At 44.5% G+C, this 24327-nt stretch overlaps 1 protein-coding gene across 6 annotated transcripts; it reads right to left on the reverse strand.

The window, feature by feature from the left end:
• Positions 1–24019, reverse strand: GIT2 (GIT ArfGAP 2). 6 transcript variants are annotated; one of them, XM_036393187.2, is made up of 21 exons: positions 23898–24019; positions 19525–19658; positions 18917–19029; positions 18130–18235; positions 17727–17813; positions 17450–17580; positions 16862–16956; positions 16269–16314; positions 15438–15489; positions 14890–14962; positions 14468–14565; positions 14080–14191; positions 13493–13635; positions 12610–12759; positions 10913–11161; positions 9495–9584; positions 7098–7180; positions 6838–7020; positions 5246–5347; positions 3038–3101; positions 1–2239 (listed from the first exon to the last, which is right to left on the reverse strand). In XM_036393187.2, the coding sequence occupies exons 1-21, from the start codon at positions 23947–23949 to the stop codon at positions 2027–2029; spliced, it is 2376 nt and encodes a 791-aa protein (XP_036249080.1). In that variant the 5' UTR covers positions 23950–24019; the 3' UTR covers positions 1–2026. The 6 variants fall into 6 exon arrangements, with proteins under 6 accessions (XP_036249080.1, XP_036249082.1, XP_054372724.1 ...); XM_036393189.2 differs by lacking the exon at positions 5246–5347 and having other exon boundaries at positions 23898–24018; XM_054516749.1 differs by lacking the exons at positions 5246–5347; positions 10913–11161.
• Between the last annotated feature and the right edge of the window lie 308 nt (positions 24020–24327).

Here is a 24327-nt window from a genome sequence, read left to right on the forward strand (position 1 = left end):
AAGGGTTTTAGCATTTTATAGTAATACTGTAAACAAAAGATTAAAAGTCAAAATATTGTACAGACAGAATGACACTGATAAATACAAGGTTTGGAAAAAGGCAAAAAAAGCTTTTCCTTTCCTCTGCAGCATTTTGTAAAGGAAGAGCAAGTTTGTTTACAGGGGAACAAGAGATCTAGTCCTAAAAGAAAAACACACCTTTGTTACTTGAGGTGCTACAAACTCTGTGACTGCAGTGCTGTGAGTGGAGGGTTCATGAACTTGCTGCTGGGGGTTCCTGTGGGGTGTGGACCACTCTGATTTCAGTGTAGCTGGAGCAGGGGCTGGCAGTTACTGAAGTGTCCCCTTGGTTTTGGATCAAAGGCAGGTTTAAATAAGTGATAAATTACACCATAGCTCAGTGTCACCCTGCTTTGGAAAGCAGGTAAGATATGTTAAAGAACAGCACACAGTGGTGTCCTGGGAGACTGAAAAATACCATCTGCTGCCTTTCAGCCATTTTTTAAGGAAAAGTTCCTAGAAGATTCTCAATGTGCTTAATTAATTGCCAGTTGCATGATTTTGAAGTAGGTTTCACAAAGGTCATTTGCAGTTTTAATCCCAGCCTGCCTCTGCTGTCAGCCTAGAGCTGCTTCTGGGGTTCAGAAGGGCAGAAAGGAAATAAAACACCACAGTGAAGAACATTAATTTACTGGGCTGTCATCTCCTCTCTCCATTCCTTCCCTCCCTCAGCCTCTGGGAGCCAGACAGCACCAGGAATCCAGCAGTGCTGTGGCACTTGTGCTTGGAGATATCCACACAAACACACCATGGCTGGCTCCTGGGCAGGGACAACACAATTCCAAATGGGACATCGGCAAAAATCAGTGATTTCCTGCACCACCTAAAATTCAGACTCCCAAAATTATTCTCAATTTTTAAATTATGGACTGACACACTCCTGTGAACTGTTATGGATGAAGAAACCTGGAGCACACATGGCCACTGGGGCCAGGCAGCCTGGCAGGGGTTACTCAGCAAGTTGTCAAATTTTGAAAGATTTGCATAAAAAACTTAGAGGAGATAAGAGAAACGTTTTCACATTTGGATATGTTGAGGTACAGAGGTTATGTGCTGTGGCAGACACAGCTGCTTTTGCACTGGCACTCTTCTAACTTCCTTTTTTTTTTAATAAGCACAGAAATCTTTAGTGAAATTGCATCTGGAGTTACTGAGAAATGCTGCTGCAAACAAGACTTCAAAGATGACAGGAAAATTCTGCAGGAAACTTAACAATGAATTACTAACTCAGAAACAAAGGATAATATTTTAACCACTAATGCCCTAAAATAACATCAAACATATATTAATGGCATAGTGACAACTAAAAGAAATAACTATTAAGTTTCAAATTCCTTCCAAAACATAAAGTGACAAAGACCTTGTAGAGCTACACGTAACAAGCTTGGATGCCCACAACTACTACTGGTTTAGCAGACTAAAAAAAAAAAAAACAAAAAACAAACATATTGCACAACAGTTGATATGGGAACAGAGAACGTCGGGCTCGCACCCCGTTACCAGGACAAACCTTCTTCCTGCTGGGAGCAGTCCTGGAGCCTGGGGAGCCTCAGCCAGCAGGATCCCAGCATGGGGAGGGCTCCAGAGGGATGGAAATGCTGCTCTGCCATCCGTGCAGTGGTGTCAGAGCAGTTCCACCAGCAGGATCTGAAAGCAGAACGTGGCCCCAAGGAAACATCTACAGCGCTGGGACATGAGAGTGGCTCAACAGCTACTTGCAACATGCTATTATCCATAACTACACTGGCAACACAGGCACAAAATAAGGCAGTGGGTTAAATTAATCATAAAATTGTTAGAAAACATGCAAAAAATAATACTGAGTTTAAAAAAAAAAAAAAGTTTCTTGCCCCTTGAATTTTTTTCTCCTCGTAAAAATGCGCATAGTTCCACACCTAGATGTTGAAATCCAACCTTTAAAAAAAAAAAAAAACCAAAAACCCCAGAGTAAAAAGCCTCGAGTGGCTCAGTTGTTGTTCTCTTTGGTTGTGATGGTGACCAGCTGCTTGGCAGCCTTGGCGATGTCGTAGGCGCACTGGATGACCTGCTGTGTCACCAGCTGCATGTCGGGCGCGGCGCTGGGCTCGGCGGGCAGCGCCTTCCTGCACTCCGACTGCAGCCTGTAGGCGCTGGAGGTCAGCAGCCGCAGGGAAGTCCTCACCAGCTCCGACTTGGGCTTCTGGGAAGGGAAAAAACAGACGCTGCGACAGGCAGAACAACACAACCTTTTAATTAGCGTGCTCACAAGGGCTCTTTGATGCGGCCGAGCCCTGATTCCCCTCGTGGCAGCGGGCGGAATTTCTCCCTCCTCTCGGGAGATCCCCAAGGGCTGCCAGGCAGCAGGCAGGGATTTTGCTCCGTGCCCTTCCTTAGGAAGTTACTCATGGACATTTCTGGCGGCTGTTTACTGTCCCAGCCCACGTCCTGGCTGGCAGGAGGGGACAGCATGTCCAGGGTGATGGGTGCAGGCGGGACAGCAGCCTTGGCTCTTTCCTTGCAGTTTTTGAGAAGTGGGTAAAGACTTTACAAGAACTTGGTCATGGGGATTTCAGTCCCTAAATCCCCATGACCAAGTTCTTGTACAGTCTTTACCCACCTCTCCAAACAGATCACTTTGATGGGTGGGTGGATAACAGATCTAAACGTGGCTGCCAGGAAAGAAATCCAGGTGATGGCACTCAGATGGAAAAGGGGGTGATGAGTCTGGTGAAATCCCCATATAACCACACAACTCTTCATGCCAGATCCAGTTTTGTACAATTCTTAAAGAGTTTTACATTCGAGAGTACAATTAAAGGCCTGGACTCCCACTTCAGCCTTTCCCAGTTGCCATGCTAATAAATACAAAGGTGCATCATAAAACCCCATCATTTCTCCCTACTGTTTTCATTTTGAAGAGAGAAAATTTTTGATTTTCATTCTGAAGGGGAATTACACATAAAGATTGAGGCCAAAACTGATGGTGGCAGGTACTTACTTTTGGGAACAAGGCTGCCATCTCTGTCACTGCCACATGTATTCTCTCGGAGCACGGTATATAGCTGCAGAAAGATGCCCTGGGTTATTCATTGTGTACAGACCCCCCCTTCCCTCCTCCACTTCACTGCTCAGTGATTGTTATTCTAAAAACAACCATGTGACTTCAGAAAAAGCGACAACTTAACCAAAAGTGCAAAATTATTGCTTAGATTTTCATTGTTTTTCGGAGTTGGTTTGAAGGAATAATTTTCCATACTTTTTTTATATAAAAAAAACTTTGTTAGGAAAGTCTCCATTTGTGTGCAACTCCAGAACACCAAGATGCCTTCTTGGATTAATTAACACCCAGTAAACAGACAAGGCAAATTCTTACACACATGCATCCCCAAACTACCAACTGCACTCACAGTCTGTGAATTCTAAATATTCACTAATTCTGATGAGTTATTTAATAAAATAAAACAGATTCCATGAATCCTCACAGATTTCACTTCTGATTTATATACAAAATGAAAACTGGTCTGTTCAAAATAGAACTATTTCCCATGAACTGCTGTGAATAGTGAAGTGTTAGTGTGCTCTCTCACAAATCTCATTTCAAAAGACTCACTTTTAATGCTTCAAAAACTCAATTTTAGCATAAGTTAGTTCACATGAGAATCTCAAAACTCACAAAGCATTCAAGAAGACTATTCAGCATGTGTGGGTTATGGTAGGCCAGTGCCCTTTCAAGCAAAAAGAGCCCCCAAACCCCCCCCCCCCCCCCCAGTCATTATTTGTTTGATCTTCTTGCAACACCAAAGGTGCAAAAAAATCATTCACTTGCAAATGCACTGAGAGAAAAGCAACACACTGGGGTCATTTTGGCAATGCAGGAAAATTGCTTCAAAAGGAGTATTGCCATGTGTCTCGAGTCACATGAGTTCTCCCAAATAAACTAAAAGTGGAGAGAGGTCTTCCCAAGTTCACCACAATTCCCCTTCTGCTGTGGAGTTAATGATTAATCTGCTCCCGGCAGTCACAGTGACCAGCACCCTACCTCATTAAAAAGTCAATTTACTGATTAAACCCTTCACTAACAAGGCAGAGAAAGCCCTGAGAATAACCTGAATGAGACACTCAGGTGAATAACGTTTCACTGTATGTTCTCTAGGTCAGCTGCTAAATTTCCAGTGTAGCCTGGAGGAATGGCTTTAGTTTAATGTCTAAACACTCACTGTGAGATGCTCTGACACTGTGTTGGGTTTACACACACTCCAGTGAGACATCAGGAAGATATTCAAGTAGTGACAGCTTGGGAAAGGAATCCCTCATTAGCAGTAAATTGTGTTAATCTCTTCCTCCAATCCTGACATTTGTTGGCTGGGGTTTGAACCTGGGCAGTTCTTTTTAAAGAGCCTCTCATGCAGATGTCACTTTTATTTTAGGCACTAACAATGGTTCAGTCAGGTTGGAAGATACCATAAACAAACATTTTTTTTCATGGATTTGGGATACAAATGATCTCATTTGACCCCCAGTTGTATAAACACTCCAAGGGCCTCAGCTGTCAGGTGTGAATGTTCCACTTTGGAAATGTGAAACTCCTGCTACTTTTGCAATGGTGCTAAGAAGCAGCAACCACGTGTTTTGTTCATAAAATCATGGAATGGTTTGGGTTGGAAGGGACCCTTAAAACCTCAAAGATTTCTTCCTAAAGGAAGAAATTCTTCCCTATGAGGGTGAGGAGGCCCTGGCACAGAGAAGGTGTGGCTGTCCCATCCCTGGAAGTGTCCAAGACCAGGCTGGGTGGGGCTTGGAGCAGCCTGGGACAGTGGAAGGTGTCCCTGCCCATGGAGGAGTTGGAACAAGGTGGTCTCCAAGGTCCCTTCTAACCCCAACTATTCTGTGACTCCACAAACCAACCAAGTTGTAATTGAATTTATCTTGACAGGCAATAAAAACCAAATCAGAGCCAGGAGAATACACCAGAGCCAGCTGCAGCTCCAGGCTGTGGTTCTGTTCCCCACTGACACCTACTGGGAGCTGAAGGGGCTGTGCCACACCCCCCTGGCCGGGAGGGGCTGCCTGCAGCTCCCTCATCCCCTGCAGCATTTCATGCATCGCCTTCCACGACCCCTGTGCAGCCAGAGAGGGAGGGAAAGAGGCAGCAGAGAGAAGGAGAAAGGACACTGTGCCTGGGAGGCAGGGACAGAGGCCAGAGTACCAGGAGGCAGGGCCGGGCTGCTGGCTGCTCTGAGGCTGCAGGGGCACTCGCTCAGGGCCGAGGCTGGGTCTGAGCTGGGATGGGCCCCCACGCTCCAAGGGCCTGCTGAGCCCATGGAGCACAGGGAGAGGGATGGGAGAGAGTGGGAAACAAAAGGAAGAAGGGGTTTCATTAATAGATGATACTCTTGCATTGTATTTTTTTTTTTACTCTCCAGTTAGGTATGCAGCATGTGATTTTTCTCTATGCTCCCAGCATGAACTTGGAGGATGTGTTATTACATCCTCAAGTGTCTCATTTTGGTAAGGAAGCATTCTCCTGTGTTAAGGAAACCAGGGAAGAGGAAAACAAACAACAGCAGCTTCCTAGTCCAGTGTTTTGCAAGACAACACTCATCTAAGCATAGGCAAACACCTCACTCCACGTGTGGTACAGAAAACAAAAATGCAGCATAACAGGCTTTTAAAAAACCTGATCAATTCAGCAACAAAAGCCAGTTATGCTGCCTTGTTTCCTTCAATGATTAAAAAAAATCACAACTTTATAGTGTGATGTACATAAAAACTACACTCATTTAAAGTTTCTCCATGTGAAACAAGCACCAAGAGACTGCACTGAAAAGGTTACACCAAGGGCAAAGAGCTCAGCACAAACACGGCAGAAGTCGTCACTTGGGTGAGAAGGAGAGGCCACGCCAGCCCTGCTAAAAATAGCAAAGTACAAGAAGGAAAAAACACAGAACAAAAGTGGCCCCATTGTTGTTCACTTCTCTGAGCGAGGCAGGAAGTGAGGGCTCAACACAAACCTCTGCTGCTCCTCCCAGGCACAGAGGGCACCGAGCTGGGGCCACAGCACAGCCAGACCCAGCAGCCTGCAGGGCCAGGTTTGTGGAGCCCAGAGTGTTCCAGCCCCAAAATGTGCTCACACCTTTAATTTACAGCCTTCTAAAAGAGCTGTGTGGGGAGCAGCACCTGATGATCAGCAAGGGTAGATCACTTTTAGTCAGCCACAGCTATTCTGGAAATTGTTCAGGTGGGCCAGAATTTCCCAGAGGGAGCTGAAGCTGCTGCAGCCTGATGGGCTCAGTCAGCGTTCTGCTTACTCAGCTGGCTCTGTATCTAAAACCAATAGCTCAAAATGCTTTTGCTGCTACAAAATTTGTACTAATACCTCAATAGGAAAACCAAATTCTCTCTTTTTCACAATTTGCTCCTGAAGCAAGGCTTGGTGTTACTATCACACTCTGCAGGGTGTAATTACCTATGGACATAGAGAGTGAAGACCCAAGAAAAACTTGCAGTGAGTTTTCTACAACACATTTGATTTGTGCCTATTACAACCCTGGTTTTGCAGGACTCAAGGGCAGGGCAGGCAGCACTGCAGCCAGAACCCCCTCACAAGGGGCTGGTCACTTGTCCCCAACTTGCCCTGTGGCACTAAGGACACCAGGGAACACCACAGACCTACACATTTTACAGGTGTGAAATAGAGGAGCTGTATTTCACGTTCACCTGTGCTACAGGTGAAAACACCTGAAGAATTCCCTTTGTTTCCTCCCCAACTCCAGAGCTTTTCCAGCCCTCCCTCCTTACCTGTCATGTTTGTTCTCCTGTGCTGCTCGCAGCAGCTCCTGGATGTTCTTGGTGATCTGCTCTGTTTTCCTGATCACATCTTCTGTACTGGGCAGGCTGGAGCTGGGGGCTGGGTCAGTGTCCTCAGGAATGGAGCCCTCCCCCTGCCACACCACGCTGCGCTGCCTGCCCTTCCTGCCCGACCTGCAGGGAGCAAAGCAGGGCTTGGAATGGGGACACAGCAGTGCCCTGTCACCCCCCAGCTGTGTCACAGCACCTACCCTGGCTCCTCCAGCTCCACGGGGGTGGTGGGGTTGTCATAGTCGCTCTCAGACACGCTGCTCTGCTTCTCCAGCTTGGAGGCCTGCAAGGAACAGATTTACTTCAGCCTGTGAAGGAAAGAGCAGCTCTGGGCTGGGCCAGAGCCATGTGCTGTGCACGGGGGTTTGCTCCTTGTACAACAGCTCTGGCATTACCCTGGAGCTGCTGTGCCCCTCTCCCCATGCCAGGCTGCTGCTCAGCTTGTACCCAAAGTCCTGGGCACTGCCAGCACAGCCCCACCAGCCCCTGGACACCCAGCACAGCAGGACAGACAGACAGACAGAGCACAGCATCCTTCCCTGCCACTGAAACTGCCCCAGGGACACACTCTGAGAGGCCACCAGGAGCTGAGGCCAAATGGAGAAGCAGCACCATGAAACAGGAGCCTGATCAATGAGTAAGAGCCACTGGAGAGGGAGAGAACCCCAGAGAGAAAGAGGCCAGACCAAGAGAGCAGAGCAGAGGCCAGAGACCATGGTGGGGAGGCTGAATGCAGAGTGGGAAGGCCACTGCAAAATGGGAGCCCAAAACAAGGGCTGAAGACTGTGGCAATGGGAAAGCCCAAATAAAGACAGGAGACAGAGATGGGGGAGCCCAAACTGCAGGTGGAAGAATGAGGGCATGTATGGAACTGATGAGACCTGGAGCTCATCACAATTTGGGGCCAGAGGGGTTAAAGCCCATTGCAAAGTGAAGCCCAAAACAGGGTGGGAGGCCAAAGTGTGAGGAACTGAGGCCCACTGAATGCTTAATGCTGGTACAGCGCTGGAAGACCAAAGTGAGAGTTCTGGATGCAACAAGGGCAGGAGGCCAACCAGGAGAGTAGAGGGCCACAGAAGAAGAGTGTCAAAAGGAGGAGAGGGGCCAATTCCAAAGTGGAAGCTGAAATGAGAGCAGGAGGAATGCAGGAAAGCAGAGGCTGGATTGAGCTCTGTAGGCCCACTGCAAAGTGGGAGGCTGATCCCAGAAAAAAGGCTGAATGAAGAAAAGGATATCAAAATGAGCTTGGAGGGCAAATCCTCAGCCAGGCCCCAGGATCACCACACATCTGCTTCCTCAAGTCTTCTAAAAACTGCAAATCTTCACCCAGGTGCCCAGCACAGTGTGACTGGTGTCAAATACACCATGCTGGTGTCACTCTGATCCCAGAGCAGCCCCAAAAACCAGCCCTGAGGCTCTTACAGAAACCCTGAAGTCATCATGAGGGAGTCTCCAGGGTTAATCTGTAAGGGACACCTCCAATCTGCTGATCAAATAATATTTCTGCCTCAAGGACAGACCAAAAATGTGACCAGGAACTGGTTTTCACTGACTGAGATTCAGAACATTTGTTAAGCACTCATCTGATGTTAAACCCATCAATTCTTAAGTGAAGCACTTGGAGTTAGGAACCCCTTTTCAATTTTAAAGTTACTCTGCACAGGAGGAAAAACTAGCATTTTTTCAACACTCTTCTTTGAGGACAGCTGGTAAAGATCAGTTGTAAAAGTGAAATGTATTTTGAAGGTAAGAAACTATTTTATGTAGAGTCTGACCTTTGTCTGACCTTTCCCCACTCCCAGGTGTACAGAGACAACAATCCTAATAAGTGGCAAAGCTCGACCATCTGGTCAGAAATACAAACAACAGTGATGAATTATAAGAAGAAACTACTATGGAATCACTAATATAGAATCAGTGTAGAATAAAAACAATCAACTAAAACCTGTGCAAGTTTCCAGTACCAGACAGCCAAGCCCAGATTTCCATTTGGCCAAGCTGGATATTCCGTTGAAAGTTTTTTTCTTCTATCCCTACTTGCAAATCTAATATTTTCTGAACTAACATGTCCAAATATGGCACAGTCAAAATAAAATGGGGACAGAAGGAATTAAAAAGCAGGATCTGTATCCTGGCAGAGAGAGACCAGAGTAAACATTTAAACCCCCAAATTTGTTATCTGTAAGGCAAACAGTCAATCGGGACCACCTGGATTGGTGCAAGCCACTGGCCCCCAAGGAAAGCAGCTTTGAAGCTGGGCCTCATGCAGTGCTTTTAGTCAGCAGCAGAGTTGTACATTGGCATAGAAACATCAGTGAGAGCCTGGAAAATCAGTGTCCAAACAGCAGCCAGCTTGTCTCAGGGCTGTTTTGCAGCTGAAGGAGTGACCTGGAGAACCGTGCGCGGTGTTAAAGGCTGAAGATGTGAAGTTAGAGAGAGGCGAGAGCCCGGAGCTGGGGGCAGCAGGAATGGAAGGGAGGAAATTCTGCTCCATGCAGGCTGGAAGGCCAGGCAGTGAGAGGGGGAAGAGAGAGGATGTGCTTCTGGGGAGATTGGCACCTCCTCCAGGGAGAAGATCGATGGGGAAGGTACTTAACCCTTCGTGTGCTCTCATCCCTCGACCAGGAAAGCGTGGAGGGGAAGGAAGGTAGAGATGAAGAGGAGGTCACAAACGCACTCCTCCCGATCTAAAAATGGTAAAGACAAAAACCAAAACCAAAACACAAACAAACTCTTAACTGAAATCAAAGGAACATGCTTAAAACCATGGAGATGACATAAAGCAAGAATGATGTTGAGAATCTGGCTTAGGCTGAGGGGACTTAATTCTTTCAAAGTATACAATTGAATTCATGCCCATTCTAATACTGAGATTCCAGAGGTGCCAAATTCCATGGAGAACAAAAAAAATTCGCCACATGTCAAATTAACTAACTCCACAAAACAAATCAATGCTTCAGAACTGCCACTGCTATCCAAATTTCCACCCAAATGACCAAAGGACCTATACAAAGCACTGTCACATTTTGCACACACTGTCACACACAAATGAATTCTGACATTTCTTGCTGCCAGAATGGCCATCATATCAACATGACAATATAATTTAAAATTATCCATATTTCATAGCTTAAATTGATTTAATTGATGGTGGGGATTGATTCCCTTAGTGCATTCAACTGTCTTCTGTGGAATGTGCATGGAATATTTGCCCTCCCTCATGCCAAAGGTACTTCAAAATACATTTTAAAGGTCTTAATGATTTGACTAGAAGGAAATAAAAGACAGTGCTACTAAGAGGGAAAGATATTGTCAAAAATTCACATATTTTCAATGCGTGTTTAAAAGATACTGTCCTGTATTCCAGCCCACAGGACAATCTAAGAAGGCGAAACAAAAAATTAACTGTGCTAATTAATTAAATGCACTTGTTAATTAAATGCACTAGTATGTGTTGGGTCACTTCTGTAAAGCGTGAACACTTCAGTGCAAAATCCCTCTGGTCAACAGAGAACTCCCTCCCCACATCACACAGGAAAATACTAAACCAGAAGAATCTGCTTGACTGGCAGATCTAAACCATCTCCAGCCTCCAGTTCTAAATTCAGAATAAGAAACTGGTAGTCTGGAGAAAATTTTTCAATTTTATTTTATTTTTCTAAGGTGGTTATCAAGTTCCACAAATTGATACCTGCATGTTTATCTCCAGAAAAACACATGAGTTTTACCTACCTTCTTGGAATACTATTTCTCCCTCCCTTCCTGGTTTTCAGACAATCACATATTGATATTTTTTATATATATATTGATATGTAGATATACACACACTGCTTTTCAAACCATCAGGCTCCTGCAGACATGTTAATACAGCAAACATGAACGATTCTCAGAGTTTTATCCCCCGTTTTTTTTTTTTTTCCCCTCTGAGGCAGAAGCTGAGTGAACGAGCGGCGTCGGAAGAGACAGCAAAGCTGAACATGAGAGGCAGTGCAGAAGCAGCAGCGCTTTTACTCACGTGTGGAGGGAAGGGCTGCAGCCTGGTGATGTTTTCCTCTGGGTAGGTGACCTCCCCCATGGGCAGGTAGGGCTTCTGCCCCGAGCCAGTCTCGTACATGGACATGGGCCTGCTGCCCCGGGCCGACGGGCGCCGCTTTAGGGAGGAATTGCTGCTGGGGTCTGGGTACTCAGAACCACTTTGCACCTGATAGATATTGGTTGTGGCCTGTCTTCTGAGGTTGGTATTTTCACTCTGGAGAGTTTGGAGCTGAAAGAAATGTTTAGCAGTGGGATTTGGTTTCCTAAGAGCAAGTGCCAAAAGCAAAGTGACCACGCGACACTCGCTTGTCAGCCGTACCAGAAAATCCAGGTACTGCTGCCTGGGGGTTCATTTCGTTTTCAAAATCCACTTGACTTGCTTGGTACAAGCATAGAAAACACCTTTGTTCCAGATCTGGAAATATTTAGGTGCTGATTTCCAGCAGCCTCTGGGATGTAAACTAAAGTTAGATGTTAAAATTGGCTGCTGTAGTTCAGAAACACACGACCCATTCCCTCCAGCCTGCTCTACTGGCACAGGAATCCTGGGATAGAATGAGGCTGTGGGGGAAGGACTGCCAACACAACAGTTTTCCAAGCAAAGGGATCCATTGCAGCAGCCAATATAAGGACTTAGAAGACTTTAACATAAGGCCAGTGAAATCTGACAATGCCAGAACTGCAGCACAGACACCAGAGGCAGCACAAAGGAACTTGAGCTTGCTCTGCAAAGCAAGGAGAGAGTTCAGCTTATGAAAATTAGGCATCAGCTATTGCTATCTAAGAAGCCAACAAGAAAGCATTTTAAAGCTTTTTATTATCATGTATTTATTTGATAGTGAAAATGTACCAATTCTGATTGTTTTGTGGACTTGGAGTAAGTTTGCTATATTAACACATCGGAAAGAAAAGATGAAGTGAAGAAAAACTGCAGGACAGCAAGAATTTCCCTTCTGCTACACCATGAAAATATCCTAAAGCCTCATTAATTCATAGGCCCCAAAGGTTTTTTTTTTACCCTAAATGATTGTACGTGTCTAAAGAAACCCAATCTAAGTGAAAAATGAATTCAATTGATGCAAGAGAAATGCTGAAACCAGTACAAGCTGTTGAAAGACCAAGGAAACACCCTGAGATCTCCCAGCGTTCACCATTCCAACAGAACAGAAGAGAATTGGCACTTTGAACAGACAGGGATATTCCAATTAATCTGAGGGTAAGCAGCCAGCCCTTTCTAGCCAGCCAGACAGGATAGTGAACTCAGATATAAACTGTCCTTTACCCCACAAAAATACAGGTAAGTGCACACACACAGGGTGTGCTGGCACTTGATTCCTCATTGTTTAAAGCTGCTTACATTGAAGCAAGACAGCAAAAACACCCAAGACTTGCAACAACTGTCCTGTCACTTGGAAAACTGATGTTAAATTTTGACATAAGTCAAATCATTCTCATGATTTGCAGGGCTGGGTCACCACCAGCACCATGAAAAAACAAGATTTAAAACCTGTGTTGCACATAAATATTTATAGTCTCATGTCTGATCCCAAAGCAGCTCCACTTTAAAATGAGTTTTCTCACTATCCTAATACTGGATTATTTCATCCTCAGTTCCAGCAGTTTTATTCTGACAATTTCAGACACTCCAAGAGCTGGAGAGAGGGGCTCCTCTGTTACCTTTTTCTGCATAATCCTCAGCTCATCACTCAGGTTGATGTTCACTTTCATTAACTGCTGAATCTTCACCTCAGAAGCCACCAAGGCATTTTTAACCTGCATATATTCCTGGGCTGTCACTGGTCCATCTGACAAATCTGAATCCAAGCTCTAGGAAAAAGGAAGAGAAAAATACTTACACCATTAAGAAGAAGAAAACAAGAAAATGAGATTTCAACGGCTTTTCATGTACTTACTTTAAAGGCATCACAGTTCAAATAAGGTTGAAATTAATAAGAGCCATTAACCAGAATCATTTGAAGTCCTCTAGAAAAGTAACCTGATGCCAATCAGCTCTTAGCTCCTCTAAAAATATTTGCATCAGAATTTCAGTGATAAAATACTGTTTTATAAGGGTTTTTAAAAATATGCAATAAAGAACCGCAAAGTTATGAAAGACAGACTGCTAAATACCCAGTGTGCATTTCCAGGGAAGATTAAAGTAGAACCACCAGGTTTTTCTGCCCTTTGATGCCATTCTGCATTATCCCAGGAATGGTTTGACTCACTTGGACACCATTGGTCTGCTGTGAGTATTTCTCCAGTAAGAAGCAGTAAATGTTTTTGAAATACCATGGAATCACTGATTTAGAGCTTTCTGGCAGATCCAATTATTTCATCTATGCAATTAAATCTGTAGCTTATCTCCAGCCATACACATTACTTTTCTAGAGAGGCTTTTTTTTTTACAATAAAAAAATCCTTAAGCGACAACATTTCATTTAAGAAAGTTCACAGACTGAGACATGATTACAAAATTAATTAAAATATTAATTTTCTGATAATTTATGCAAATTACCTTTATGAATAACACTTGGGGTAAGTATCAATATTTCAATCCTACCTTCTGCCTGCTTGATTTAGCTGCATTTGTTTCCAGATCTGTATCTTCATCTGAAGCAACACTGTCATAATCAGGCTGGTCATTGTCCTGACTTTCACTGCTGTGCTGATTGCTGATTGATTTCAGGATCAGCTCCACATTTTCTGCAGATCAACACATAAAACACATACTAGTAAGTCTGGAGAAGAAACAGAAGTTCATAATTTGGAAAAAATTTAATTTAGATCCACCTAGGAGGAATGAAGGATTAGTGTCTAAAACTTCAAAGTATTATGGTTTTGTCTTTTTATTTCTTCTAAGTTAAAATAAGTGGTGAGAATCCTTCAGCAGCTTAATAAAATTCATATAAATTAAAAAAACCCCAACAGACTACATTGGATAAATGGATGTCAGCATGCAAATGAAAAATATAGGGAAATACTAAAAGTTAGAAAAGATTTTTTTGGTATTTTGTCTGCAGAGAGAAAAGCATATATGAAAACAATATATAGATCTCTTCCATAACTCAGCTCTGCTGAGGGGCTCTGGGAGTGATTGAACTACTGAAGAAGTGCCTGCAAAGGAGCTGGCAAGAAAAGCTCACTCACCTTTGGAACCAGTGAGAGAATTCCCCTGTTGTCTTCGTTTGGCATCACTTAAAATGTCTATAACCAGTGTAGCAAACTCGTGGGCATTGAATCGAGCCAGTTTCTGCCTTCCCTAAATACAGAATAAAGCAGAGGAAAGAAAAGTACATCCTATATCAGAAGAACAGCAGAGTCCCCAGGAAAAACTAAAACTACACACTTGGAGTTGACTGTTCAACTACATTTATTGCAAAAAGGGTGATTTAAAGGGGAGATGTGAATTCACTTAACCTCTTTCCAAGTAGATGCAATTCTTCTACAATAATGAAGTGCAGTAAAGCAATATTACTTAGGCCTACTTAGTTACCTGGGCTGTTATATTATTTTTTACTTTATTAAGATTTCATACCTGATTCCTGGTTGAGGAGTATTCAGGATTTACAGGAAGAAAAGGGACCACAGTGGTCTCTGTCACCAGTGTGCTGTGGTTCTGAGTAGCAAGCCAAACTGCTCCAGAGGAAAAAAAAAAAGAAGAGGGAATAACCTTCCTGTACTGCTTGACAGAATTTCTTTGTCAAATAAAAGACTGCAATTTCAAACACAAACACAATCAATTCCGAGGAAAGCTTTTCCCCAGAGGGTTCTCTGCTCTGTGAAAAACACAAGATTCTTTTCAATTAACATCCCCTTCAGGCAATGCAAGACAAAGAAACTCCCCTCAGCAGTAATTGCTGAATACAGAAGCACTTGAACAGAACATGTGCTTGGATTGGAATTTTGTAGGTGAAGTGACAATCCAGACTTGTTTTATTTCATTCCACAAAGTCTCACCTGCATCTGTTTCCCTTCTGTCAACTTCATCATAAACATCCATGGCAAGTTCTTCAAATAAGTGGTTGCTTAGCTAAGGGTAAAGGAGAATAATTACAGTTTGAAAAGAAATGAAACCCAGTAAGATCTCTGATAACAGAAAATAACTGAGAAAATATAAGAGCACAACTCTGCTCTTTTCTCCAGCCTCTGTAATGCATAGAAATGCTCCTTTCTCAGCCTGCACAGGCAGCAGACATGCATGACCACCCCATTTCTAGGTACAGAAACAACCATCCTGTTCTACACTCCTCCTTTCCTGTTTAATAGATTTATTTTTTCCTCTCCCATCTGATCACAAAAAGACCTTTTGTGTTTGGGGTGAGGCAGAGGGAATGTGGGAATGAGGTACCAAAATGGCACTGGAGATGTGAACTCCAATGAACAGTGAGGATCACAAAATATTTGTGTGTTTCAAGCTGCTCCTACAGCAGATGGGTCAAGAGACACTTGTGCTAGGAGCCTGAGAGATGAGAGTTTGCCACATCTAGAAAAGGAGTTTTACTTACAGACTGAAGCTTCTTCTTGGCTGCTTTTGCCAGTTCTGATACATCCAGACTGCTATGAAAACAAGAAGTGATCATTACATCTACAGCATTTCATGGCTTCTACATATCCAAATTCTATATTTTGGTAACTCAGTGATTAAAATGTCACTTTTACCTTAACCCCCCTAATATTTCAGTATTTTTATCATTGTTTTTAACACACTGATGTTATTAATATTGCTACTATAACATCACAATTAGCATATTCTTAAGCATTCTTTTTAAATTTTAAATGAAATAATACAAAAAATTCTTTGGAATATGAATACCCACAGGTTTTTTACCCACACAATTTTTAAGTTACTGAAGTTTTTCACAGAAGTTTTGCAAGCAGGAGGTTGGACAGTGGTTTACTTACAGCCGTCTTATTTCCAATTGCACAGCAATAAAAGAGGAACAGGAACTTAAAATTAGTACTTGATACTTCTTATACAAATCTGATTTCATTGATCACAAGTTAAAAGCATTAAAAAATCAGGAAAATACTCAATTGGTCCTTAAATTATTTCCACAATCTGTTTCTTAGGAATTCCCTCTGTGTTTCCCTTCCCAGAAATGTCTCACCTTCTCCCTGCATTTTAACAAATACAATCAGCTTCTGTAATTTTCTAATTTTGCTGATATTCCAATATTCTTTCTATGAAAAAAAAGCTTTCAAGACTAATAAAGGCACACATAAAAAAGTTAGAATAGCCACAAGCTTAAAAGGTGTTTCAGAAAGGAAAGAAAACTTAATTATTAGGGGTTTTTAACTCTGATGTTTTCAGACATGTGATGGAATCAGCAACTTACCTGTCTGCCATCTGAGGTATAACAAAGTGCTGCCCATTTTTGTGCTCTAGAGTTGAAAACAAATTGTACTTTACTAGGATGGTACTGGCCAGCAGTTTTCAATAATAAGAATCAGGGAACAGTAAATAATTTATCTTGCATGTAACTACTCAATTAAGGCTTATTAGTTGTATTGAAATTCCGTTAAAAAAAAAAGAAAATTAAGTTCTAGCACAGGTACCTTTATGGTTAAAAATCTGTAAGTGTCCTTGTGTTCAAAAAGCACCCACTTAACAGAACACTCCCCTGCTGTTGCACTTCAATTAGAAGAAACTACTTGGAAGAGTTTCTACAGCACATAAAGAACATGTATTTGTGGAAAACCAGGAAGGAATTTTGTTTTTAATTTATTTCTATTTAAAACCTTGCTATTTTATCCTAATTTTAAATGCATCATCCCTAATCATGCATCTTATACTTTCTTTGGTTATGCGTAATTTATTTGACTATTTTGGAAGGGATACAAAAAATGCAGCGCACAAATATGACACAGCAGAGTCTGAATGTCCTGTAAGTGTCAGTGACAGGTCTGAGGGTGCAGGTGTGGAGCTCACCTGGTTTCCTGCCACAGAGGTAGAAAGCCAACCTGTCTGTGAGCTCGTACTGGATCTCCACCAGCCTCTCTGCCAGCTCGTGGTGCCCCCCTTGCCTGCTCACACACAGGGACAGGGGGCAGTCAGTGACACTCAGAAATGGTCAGACAAACACATTTAGTACAAGCCACCACTGCACTGTTTGGTGCATCAACCCATCACAGACTCACAGCCCAGTTCCACCCCCGGGCCTCGATCCATCTCTGCAGCTGGGACATTCCTACAGCAATTCCTGAGCTAACCCTCCTGGAGTTAGCTCAGGAATTGGGCAGAACTGGAGACTCCTGGAGCCTGAACTTGCAGAAACTCTTCTCTAATTAATTTCCTGTGAGCTGCTAGATTGGCACAGCCTGTGTCATTGGCATCATAGCTGATGTCTCAGGCACACAGAACACAGGCTGTGATCTGATGAAAATACTTATTCCTCATTTTTATTCATTCTTTCTTTCTGGAAAAAGTATTATTAGCATTTAGCAGACAAATTATTTCAGGACAGAAACGTAACTTAGCAGGTCTATTGTGTGATTTATGGATATCAGAGACTCCTACCTTGCATAATCAACTGGAGTTTTCCCATTGGAATCTTGTGTACCAGGATCAGCACCATAAACTGCCAACAGTTCTGCTTGCAAAGTCTGTCCTGCCTTAGCAGCAACGTGCAGAGGGGTGTTTCCTTTCTCCTGCAAGAGATTAAGGAAAAATATCTACTTAACCTACAGGTCTGAGTAGGACACTGAAATACAACATGAATCAGTTGAAATGAGTGTAAATAATATTAATTGGAATTGATTGTATATCATCAAAATAATGAAAAAAGTGTTCCTACAGGATGGAAGAAGTTGGCTTGAGCTCCTAAGGAGAGCAGTCGCAAACAGGTCTCCAGGTTCCCTGTCCTCACACTGGAATGGAGTTGCTGAAAAAGAAGCAGAATTATATTTAACACAGCAGCAGCAACGATGATTTAGCAGTTGTTTCTCAGCCATGCTTTGAGAAATAAGAGTATGCAGAGCTCTTACTACAGGTCTTTTGTGTAAAAGTTCTTCTCCAAAGTTCACCTCAATTAATGCCTCTCAATCATCACCTCCAGTGATACCCACAAAAAAGGGGCTTCAAGTTGAAGTCAAGCTTTATTTATTTATGTGATAGTGCAGAAAACCAGAAACAGTTAAGCCAAAAGCCAGCAAGGGAAGTCAGTGAGATCTGCCTGTGCTGTCCCAGGAGGCACTGACCTTGCTGAGATCCTTGGCAGTGACACTGTCGTCCTCCCGGCACGGCAGGCGATGCACAAACGCTAACATTTGATATTTAGCTCTGATGAACTCTGCTTTGTTGGGACTGCAAAGAGCAATCCAGGCAACAAGAAGGGAAAGGAAAGAAATATCAGTGTTTTTATAAGTAATACAGACGCTCCAGAAAAAGAAAAAATTTACAAGTGAGCATTGAATCCGAGATTTGTGTGTTGCTGATGGCAAAGTTAGGCATGGAAAAATATTTTCATTAAAAAACAACCCAGTGCAGATTGTCTGACTGTATAGAGAAAAAGTCTGTTACAACCATCAAATATCTGCAGACTGTAACATGTGGTGTCTGTTTCTTAAAAGAAATACAGACTTTAAAATCATGACAACTTAGAATCTATGCTTACTCTACACAGTTATTACATTTTAAAATGAAGCACCATAGTCAGGGACAAAAATCTGTGAACTTTTATTTAATTCCTCAACCAAACTCCATTTTGTTGGCAGCATTCAGATAACTGAAGCATATGACAAAGAAAAGTCCTTTGACTAAGGTGCAAGCAGAGCTCCTCACTATTCAACAGGAATCAATAATTCAGATAATTCAAGCACTGTATTCCTATTTCTGCTATAAATTAAAAAAAAAACAAAACAACAACTTGGAAATAAAAGAAAAAAATAATGACCAAACACACACCGGTTCCTGCGTGTTGTCCTGTCACTGCTGGATAAAATAATCCCACTTCTGTAAGATAACAATTCTGCATTTCCCACTTACTGCACTTTATCCTGCGGGCTGGCCTTGCGCCGCCCGCTCATCACAGAGGCAGGGTCCAGCAGGGAGTGCTCCCAGATGGAATTAGCACCATTGTTGTACAGAGTTTCCACCATCTGAAAGCCAGAACACACAGATATTTTGCTTCTGGCTGGATTAATCAACTATCTGTAATAATTTTCAAGCAACAGATTCCCACTTTGTGTGCCAGCATCTGTAACCTGCTGGGATATCATAACTGGGCACATGTTTAGGATGTTATGATGTGGAATTTAGTGAGAACCCCCTTAAAATTCTCTGCTCTTCCCAACAGCACCTACAGTGAAAAGAAAAATCAGGTTAAAGCAGATGTGCAGTGGAATTTCTTTCACAGATGTACTGTGAAAGAAAAGTTGAAGTGACCTTCCAAAGCAAAGGTATCAAATTCAAAATGCAAAGATAATTCTGACCTTAGTGGCCCACCACAAGAAAAGAAGAGAAACAAAATGAAAATAACTTAAAAAAAACAAAGCTTAAAAGGACCATCCCTCTCAAAAAAAAAAAAGGTTTAGTGATTTAAATGACATTTTAAAAATCTGGTTTTAATGAAGGAAACCAGCTTTCCTCTGTACCTGCAGCAGTGTTGGAGGCCACGGGGTGTGTTTGAGATGCCTCACTTGGGAGATGTGACGGCCCAGGCTCCTGTGCACACTGCAGCACTCATCACAGATCAGGATCCCCCTGTTTATGGATGCCCAGCAAGGATCTGCAAAAGAAGCCATCCATTATAAGACAGGAAGCAGCACGACCTTGGATTGCAAAAGCAGAGTCTAAAATGAGCATTTTAACCTTCCCTGCTCAGCCACTGTGTGAGCCTGGGAACGTCACAGCCTTGCTGGGGGCTCTGGATGCTGGGAAAATGGGAAACACCAGTCCTGGCACTCATGGGGGATGTGGGATTCCCAGGACAGTGAGAAGATTTGCAGTGGAAATTTGGAGAAAGGCCCCACTGCTTGCAGTTCTCCTTGTGAAAATACATTCCTTTCTAAACATAACAAAACATTGAATTTATGACCACCTTGAAGTGCTTTACTTGTTATTCTGTGGACTCCCACAGAAGTATTCCTAACAACAGTGCCTACTTGCTCTTTGAAAAAAACTCTGGTTTTTTGGGATTTTTTTTAAACTTCTCAAAAAATACTTTTTAAAAACACAAGATCTATACGTAAAGTTGCCACAGCACCAGCCTTTCCCCCTACTACTCAGTTTTCAGTTCCATAGTATAACAACATCTTTTAAATTTCCACTTTAAATAATAACAACACACAAGAGTGTCATAATAAAAAGGGATACATGTATGCCAAGTCAAAGGCTCAATAAAATCCAAAATTCTCAAGCAAAATAACTTCATCTCACAGCAGATCTGAACTGAACCATCTTATAAGCAGCCCAGAAAGAAAACTGATGGGAAGTGAAGTAGTAAATAATATATATGAGCTACAAACATCAAAAGGCATAAAATCAAGTAGGAATGGTAGATTAGGCTAAAACAATAAATGCCCACAGGACACCAAACAGGTCCTCAGCAGCTCAGAGCTCAGTCTCCAGAAGAAATTCCAATTTCTGTCAGTGACACGTGAAACTCAACGTGCCAGAACCCTGCAGGAACAGGCAACTGAGCAGCCAGACAGAGCTTCAGACCTGGCACCTCCCAGGAGAACAAAAAAGGAAATCAAGATCTCTTTTATTTTGGAAAAATCTTAATTTCAAATGCAGAGATGGGTCTGAGGCCAAATAAGCGAGCACAAGGCGAGCCTGGTATTTGATGAGAGAACTTCTGAGTCCTGTCAGAACACATCTGAGCACTGGTGCATCATATGGAAAAGTCTCCTCTGACCCACACAAATGGACTGAATCCCTGCAAATGAGATGTGACTTCCCAGGTTTCTGAGCAGAGTTGGTGATCTGGGTGTGCTGCAGGCAATGCAGGCAAACCTGTCTGAGCCATGAGGGACAGCAGCATCTCCTGACCCACCAGAACCAGCCCGGAGCCAAATTAAAGCAGGTGAGACAAAAAAAAAATCAATTTATTAAACAACAAATTACAACAAGCACATTGAACTCCTTGTTAAATCATTCTGTTATTTAAAAACTTTGATTTCCAAGAAGAAAAAGAACAGCAATGGAGTGAAGATGATTTCATGGCAACCTAATGACCCAAACTGAGGCAGCCTTCCAGATTAATGAGCCTGGTCCCTTCTTGTTAGAGACAACCTCATCACACATGGATGGGATCCTTAAGGATCCTTTCCCTTGCCCATTCCCTGCCTGTTTGTGAGCACTGCTCTGCATTATCAACAGTCAGCACTGGGGGTTTTCTTTATCTCCACCTCAACACCCAACGGCCCTGGATATTTCAGGTTTAAATTTAGTGTAATGAAGTATCTGTCCTGGAATTTGAGTAATTTTTAAGACAGACCTAATTATGGACTCAATCAGAATATGTTTAAGCCAGTACCAAAATACATAGAAACCCACAATCACTGAGGTTGGAAAAGACCTCCAAGACTGAGCCCAACCTTAGACTGACCATCCCCACCTTGTCACCAGCCCAGAGCACTGAGTGCCACATCCAGGAATTCCTTGGACACCTCCAGGGGTGGGGAATCCAAACTTCCCTGAGCAAGCCCTGAGCACCCTTTCCACGAGGAAATTCCTCCTGGTGTCCAGCCTGACCCTCCCCTGGCACAGTTTGATGCAGTTCCCTCTCCTCCTGTCCCTGTTCCCTGGGAGCAGAGCCTGACACCCCCGGCTGTCCCCTCCTGCCAGGAGCTGTGCAGAGCCACAAGGTCCCCCCTGAGCCTCCTTTTCCCCAGGCTGAGCCCCTTTCCCAGCTCCCTCAGCTGCTCCAGCCCCTTCCCAGCTCCATTCCCTTTCCAGGACATCCTCCACGTCTGTCTGGAGCGAGGGGCCCAGAGCTGGACAAAGCAACTGAGGGGCCTCAGTGTCCAGCTCAGGGCTGGTCCCAGCCTGGCCCTGCTGCCCACGCTGGTTTTGATACAAAGGACAATTGGGGAGAAGCTGCAGGGTTGGGCTGGCGCTTTCAGGAACCTGCAGGGTGGTTCAAAACAGGAAGTGTGAGATGGAGACAAACCCGGCCCTGGGTCTGAGAACTGAGCTCCTGCCTCGGGATAGGAAGTGCAGCACAAGAGCTGCTCTAAGATCACCCCCAGTCAAAGAAAACCCTCCACACACTCTGCCTTTGCAGAGACAAAGGGGGCATTGATGAGCTTCCAAGGGAAGCAATAATTAATGCAGGTGCTGGGCACACCCACAGTGATGCAAAGGCTGCAGCCCCCAGGTCTCCTGGCACAACCCCCCTGCACCCAGGGAAAAATTCTCTGGTTTAGCTAAAGGAAGGGGTTGATTTGTTTTATTTACAAAAAGATTAAATTAAGATTTCTTTCTATATCTGGATAAGCCAGCAGATTTCTAGTAAATAAGTAAAGATTTCTTTCTATATGTGGATAAGCCAGCAGATTTCTAGTAAATAAGTAAAAAGCTGGCAGTGCTCTAATGTCACGATAAAAGGCAGGGTTACAGGATTACCAGACAGTGATTCTGATACCCCCAGGAGCTTAAGGAACACAATTCACACAGCTTTATCTCCGAGCCACAACACCCCTGAGGTGTGCAAGAATAGATAGGCTGCCCTGTGTGATAGGGAAAATTGCCTGCCTGAGAGATGCCAGCTCCATTGAGTGTAAAACCAAACTTCTACAGGGGTTCAAGTAGAATCCAGGCTAGTTTGGGTTGGAGGGAGCTTAAAGCTCACCCAGTTCCAATCCCTACCATGGGCAGGGACACCACCCATCATCCCAAGCCCCGCCCAATCTGGCCTTGGATGCTTCCAGGGATGGGACAACCTTCTCAGGGCAGCCTGTGCCAGGTCCTCACGACCCTCGTAGGGAAGAATTCCTTTTGTAGAAAGAAGAAAGTAACTTTCTAGAAGTCAATTTAGAATTTTTATCATTTTTTTTTGAAACATAACTCAGATTTAACAAAAGTTGTCCTCCCTTCTTGCACATCCTATCTTCTGCCAATTCAAGCGTTATCGACATTACACAGACATTTACAATACACATGTAATAATAATGTATTATTACATTAGTGTTTTAATTCATTTCAGTACGTGCATAATTAATCAATTGTATTGGAAGAACCTGCCCAGAACACAAACAGCAAAAACTAAAGAGACAGAAAAGACACAGACAGAGCTGATGAAATAAAGCAGGACAGTTTTAGATACAAGAGCAGCAGAACTACAGATGGTCAGGAGATGCAACAGCCTTCCTAAAGACAAGATCTGTTTCCACACGCTCCCAAACTGGTCTGCAGTGGGATATGTGTCAGCCCAGAGCAGACACTGAGCGTCTCAGACACCTCAGTACAACTTTCCTTGGAAGTCTGGGACACCTACACCCATATCGGGCCGTGGGACAACTCCCAGCTTACCTGGGAAGATGAAGAGGGAATGGATGAAGAGCTCCGAGCCCAGCCCCGCTCCCCCAAAGCAGCCCCGTCCCTTCAGTGACACATTCCCAACCCACGCCCTCCTCCCGCCTTTCAGCCGGTGCATTTCTGTCGGCTTTTCTCCTTCCTAAACTGGGGAGCTCCGCGTTTCCTCCACACCGGAGATCTCCAGGATATCCCGGAGCTCTGCGTGCCCCGGGCTCGGGAGGGGCGGCGGTGCCGGCGGGACCCGGACGCTCGGACACGGAGTTATATCCGACCCCTGCGAGTGTCCCAGCCCGGGCTGCTGGAAGCTGTCCTGCCCATGGGCTTTAGGTCCCTTTCCACCCGAACCCTCCCGCTCCATCACAGGTGCAGCAGCGGCCGCTCCGGGGCGGTGACACCCCCGGGCCAGCGGCGCCCCCGCGGCCCCCGGCCCGAGAGGGGTCGGCGGGACGAGCCCGCGCGGTGCCGGTGGCGGTGCCATGCCTACCCTGGGCGCTGCAGTCGGCGCACACCTCGCTGCTCCTCAGGCGCTTCGCCATCGCGGGACCGGCGGCAGCGGCGGCAGCGGGGCCGGTAACGGGCCCCGCCAGCCCCGGGCCGGCCCCGCGCATGCGCACCGAGCCGCTCTGTGCCGCTCCGCATGTCGCCCGTACCGCCATCTTTACTGCTGGCATGGGCCTGACTTTAACTGAGCTCTTATTCAGCGGCGCAGCACTGAGCGCTCCCGCTCGGGGGTGCGGCCGCCCGCCCGCTGCGCCCTCTCAGCGGGGTGACGGGAGAGACGGGGCTTCGGAAGGCTGGTGGAAGAGGCCGCTGTGCAGCAAGCTCTGCCCTCACCCGCCATGGCGGGCGGGCGAGCGAAACCAAGGCCGGGCGAAGGCGGGGTGAGAGGAGCGCTCCCCCCCCCCGCGCGGAAG

Source organism: Molothrus ater, chromosome 18 (assembly GCF_012460135.2).
Source record: "Molothrus ater isolate BHLD 08-10-18 breed brown headed cowbird chromosome 18, BPBGC_Mater_1.1, whole genome shotgun sequence".
Lineage (NCBI taxonomy): Eukaryota > Metazoa > Chordata > Aves > Passeriformes > Icteridae > Molothrus > Molothrus ater.